Source organism: Octodon degus, unplaced genomic scaffold (assembly GCF_000260255.1).
Source record: "Octodon degus isolate 3935 unplaced genomic scaffold, OctDeg1.0 scaffold00065, whole genome shotgun sequence".
NCBI lineage: Eukaryota > Metazoa > Chordata > Mammalia > Rodentia > Octodontidae > Octodon > Octodon degus.
In genome coordinates this window covers 3,951,229-3,956,080 of record NW_004524641.1, presented here as the reverse complement: position 1 = coordinate 3,956,080, position 4,852 = coordinate 3,951,229, and the positions used below count along the sequence as shown (strand labels likewise).

Genomic DNA, 4,852 nt, shown 5'->3' with positions numbered 1-4,852 from the left:
ATAATATACACATCAGCATCATGAGTTTGAGTCTCATTAAGCTACTGTATCCTTGCCCAGGCTACCCCTAATCTGAGCAGTAGTCTCACTGATGTGTTCTAAAAGGGGGATTAAATAAATGGGCAGGATGGCGTAAATAAAATCCATTTTTCCTGGTGGGAAGCAAATCAAATGTACTGACTTATGGAGGTTACAGAGGCTTATTTTACATAGTGTGAAGTCATTTGAATATACACATTCAGGAAAACTTTTTTTTAGGGAGTAGAGTTTTGAGTGGAAAAAACCTTTCTTGGTAGTAATCCTTATTAGAAATTTAAAGGTATTTAAAGCAAATTTAATGAAGATTTCTTACTATGTTTTATGTGTGATACATAGTCTCACTTACATAGATTATAAAAAGTTAACCTAAATTTATGTATTTGTTACATGCTGTGATGCAATTTTTCAGGTACTTGCTGTTTTTCTAATCTAACTTTCTTTGGGGGATCCATTGCTTGTTCTAGGTCTTAGAAGACGTTGACCAGTGCTGTCAGGCTCTTTCTCAAAGACTGGGAACACAACCATATTTTTTCAATAAGCAGTAAGATGTTTTGTTGTTACTATGTAGGTTTTTTTCTATATTGCTAGATTTCAAATTTGCTTTAAATCATAACAGAATTGCTTTTCCCAGAAATATTACAAAGACATATTTGGTTCTATACTCAAAACATTTGTGTAGAACGTTTTAGGTGTTAGGCACAGGGCTAGTCTCTGGGGAACTAAGATTTATAAAATGCAATCCTTGTCAGTAAGGCATTTTCCTAAAGATGGTCATGTAGATCAGGCATTATTATGTAATAGGACAGAGGTTATACTAGAGACAGTTGAAGGCGCTGTATATAAAACAGCAAAATCTTACTTTTAAGATGCTACAGAAATGTGGAGATGTTGTTAATGCACCATTGTTTCTGTGGAATGATACCTGGAAAGTCAATAAAGCTAAACAATAAAGATCATTAGGGGCTGAGGTATGACTCAGTGGTCCAAGTGCCTGCCTGGCAAGTGCAAACTTATGAGTTTGAGTCTTGGTACAAAAAAAAGAACATTGGATGGGCAGGCACTACTGTAGACCTGTGTACCTTTTAAAAGTTATGAAAACATTTGTGAAGCACAATTAATATAGAGGCTATCGGTTAAAGGTATGTATATTTATATATATGAATTAGTGATTTATATTTCATTGTTTTTCAATTTTGAGAAAATCCTCAAGATGAGTTAATTTTCCTTTATTAAAAATATTAAAATTTTAATATTTTAACCTATTCTGTGATCAAGTATAAGATGGATATAGTATAAAGTAGCATGTTAATTACACTGGTTTGTTTAGAAAATTTAACTTTTACCTGACTTTCAGTAAATTATTTTTGTTTTTTAGACTGATATTTTTAAAATGTATTTGGTTGTTGCAGGGTCTCACTACACAGCTCAGACTGGTGGTGATCCTCCTGCTTTCAGCCTCCCCAGCACTGGGATTACAGGTGTGCGCCACTATGCCCAGACTCTGGCCAGCTCAGCCCTCCCTGGAGTGGGGCTGGCGCAGCATGTGGTGCTTGGGGATTGAACCGCTGTCCCTGTGCTTACCTAATCAGGCACTTTATTTTGCTGAGCTATCTCACCAGCCCCTAGATTGATCATTTTTAAAAGACTTTATTTTGCATTGTTTTTAAATCTGAAACATTCATTTTCTATAGCCATGTCAAACATTTTTTGATAAACTTACTAATTATAAGTGAAAATGACTATGATAATAGCTTGGAAATGTTTAAACTATATTATTTTGTAATACAAGTAATGTCTATTATATATTATTGATGTCAAGATAAAATTTAAGACTTGCTGATCTCTGAAGCAGGAAAGTTATAGAGTAGGGCAATGCTAGTAGGTAAAGCTTCCTCAGTGATTTTCCTATTTCTGTGGTTTCCATGGTTTAGTCCCTAGCACAAAGAGATGTGGCCAAATGTTGGAAGCATGTGTTTTCTTTTCTTCTGATATATTCGTAGGAGTTCAGAAGCTTAGAAGCATGTATGTGTTTTATTGTTTGAAATGGCTTACTGGTGAGTGACTTTTGCTTTGTGTGCTGTCCTGGGGTAAGACCAGGAGAGTAGATGATAGGTGTACTTGCTTTTTCTTTAGGTAGATTCATCATCATAAAATTAGTAACTGGAGACCAAGATACTTTTGTCCTTTGTAGGTATAACTGTACTTAGCCTTACAATGAGAAATTCAAATTTAGGACCATTATAAAATCAAAGGCTTGCATTTGAACAGTTGTTTAATTGATATGAAAATATAGGTATTTAAGATAATTTTATGTTACTTAATGTGATAAACATCTTTTCCCATTCCATAATTAGAGATTGAAGAATAAAGTGCATTTAATTTTTAAATTCACTTGTTTAATCAATAATAAGATACAGATAAGCTACTAGGACATGAGGAAGAAATGACATGTATTTTTCCTTTTGTTGTGGTAAAATTGTTCTCATTCCTTTATCTGTGGCAGGAGTCATTTCTTTCTAAGATGTTGTGCTTTGTAAAGTATTAGCCTACTTTGATGTACAAAGCCCAGACCCCAGGTTGGAGGGTTTGCATTACATTCTTGGTTCTAAGATATACTGAACTCAGATACTTTGAATGTCCCCATGTGATCTCCTTTTACCCTCTAAAATTAGAGTCAACTTTTGTCCTAGTTCCCCTACTGGGGATGCTGAAAGAGGAATCATGAAAGGAACCAAATGGCTTTACTTGATGAGAAATGCAAAAAGGATAGTTAAGGGAGATTTTACTGCAAAAATGGTAATTAGGAAAAGAGCATAGGGAAACAAGGGGCTTGATTAACAAATTTAAGTAACAGTTTAAAGATCAGTGATTTGAATATACAGGCAGGATAGATACGTGGATTATTTCTAGTACGTTAAAGAGATGATAAGTTAATGGGAAAGAAAAAGAGGAAAAACCCAGAAAAAATTCATGTTTTTGAACTAGATAATGCTATAAAGGATATCAGAGAGAAAGAAAGAAATGTGAAATAATAATGAATAAACGAAGCAAAAAAGATGAGTGCCAGAAAAATTTTAAATGGAACGCATTAGGAAAATGTTCACATTTTATAGTGCTGTTTTTATTTTGGTATTTAAATGAAAGGATAGATAACCAACAGAAATATAGAAAGTGATAATGCAAGATAAAGCAACAGATTTCTTAGGAGTTAAAAATATATTTATCATCCTGGAATATTTTTCTAATAAAAATTCTATAAAGATAAATGTGACAATGTATTTGAAATATCTTAGAGCTGTGAGGAGAATTGCTATCTATATCCAAATTATAATCCATCAACTATGTTGTAAGTATAGGAATGGAAAGTTACATTTTCTCTTCACTTAATATAGCAAGGTAATTAAAATGGAAATCCATGAATATCTTGGCTTGATTAAACAGTTCAGTAGAAGTAGTGGGTAAAGTGGGGGAGATTTTTTTTTGGCCTTGTCTTTTAAATGAGTTGCAGGGTTTTGTTTTTTTTTTCCCATAATTTTATTGAAAAACAAATAGCAATGAGAGTTTCAAACCAAATTGTTAGGACGGTTTCAATAATTATCACATTGCATATATTCTTCCTAGTGGTTAATTGCTGTACAAGATGCGGACTTGATATCCTATTTACGAACACCATTAGAGCAAATCCCTCTATTCATTAAGAGAATGTAACTATATATCTATCCTAACCACTTTGAATACACAGATGCAAAATGGACATTCATCTGTATCCCCTTTTTTTGTTAAGTTCCATCATTTAAATATTATAGGTGTGTAAACTCCACAAAATATTCTAAAAGAGTTCAGTAGTCCATAATAGTATTGGATCTTCCGCTTCACTGGCAATGTCAGAAATTGTTGACCTGAGTCCCCTACAGCCCAACATAACAGCATGGCTTTACTTCTTATACTTCATTTTTATACTTTTCTGCTGGATGGTTAAGACCAAGGTAAAGCAGGACCTATGCAACAAGAGTTGTAGCTTTTGGGTGTGATAAGGTCAGTGAAATCCCCTCAGGATTTATCCTGAGATCCTGTACCTCAGATTATAGAACCTGTGTCAGTGTCAGCCATGTGGATGAGTCACGGCCATTGCTTGGCCAATGTGCTCTCTGTGAAAGCCTGAGAGAATGTTTTCTGTCCATGTGACTCTCTTTAGGTACACTCTACATCATCGATCACTTTCCTCTTTGGCTCCATAATCTCCTTGATCAGAGAATTTGGGACACTACCGAGTTACATGACGTTACAATACAAGTTCTCATATGTCCTGAGTCTTAATTGACCTTGGAAGGCTAGGGCCAAAATGTTGGCTTTCCTTGAGGCCCTCCTTTTTCTCTAATTTTGGTCAGTTGCAGGTATTTTAAATGTCAATTTTTTTAAAGTTCATTTATGTATAAATTACATATAGTAAAATTGGCATTTATGAGTATAGTTCTGTGAATTTTAACAATGACACACAGTTGTGTACCCGATATAAGTGTACATTTTTAAAAGAAGGAATCGTAGGGCTTGGTAATCTCTTGTCAGTCAAGGAATATAAGGTGTTGCTAGAATTTATAAGAATTACAAGAAATACGCTTTAAGGAATGTGTGTACTTTGATTCTTTTGTATGCTACTGTGTTTCTTTTCTATTTTTTGGTACTGGAAGCAAACTAAAGACCTTGCGTTTGCCAGTCAGGTGCTTGTGCTGCTGAGCTATATCTCTATGTTTGTATTCTACTTTGTGATAGTTGTTCTATAGTCATTTGACCCAAAGTTAGTTAGTTTCTTTCT

The 4,852-nt window shown here is 34.2% G+C and overlaps 1 protein-coding gene across 1 annotated transcript in view; it reads left to right on the top strand.

Moving 5' to 3' along the window:
- Mtx2 (metaxin 2) overlaps positions 1–4,852 on the top strand; it is a 64,660-nt gene that overhangs the window by 55,198 nt on the left and 4,610 nt on the right. The window contains exon 9 of the mRNA XM_004634728.3: positions 504–580. Within this exon, the coding sequence (XP_004634785.1) occupies positions 504–580 (77 nt within the window). The remainder of the gene's footprint in view (positions 1–503; positions 581–4,852) is intronic.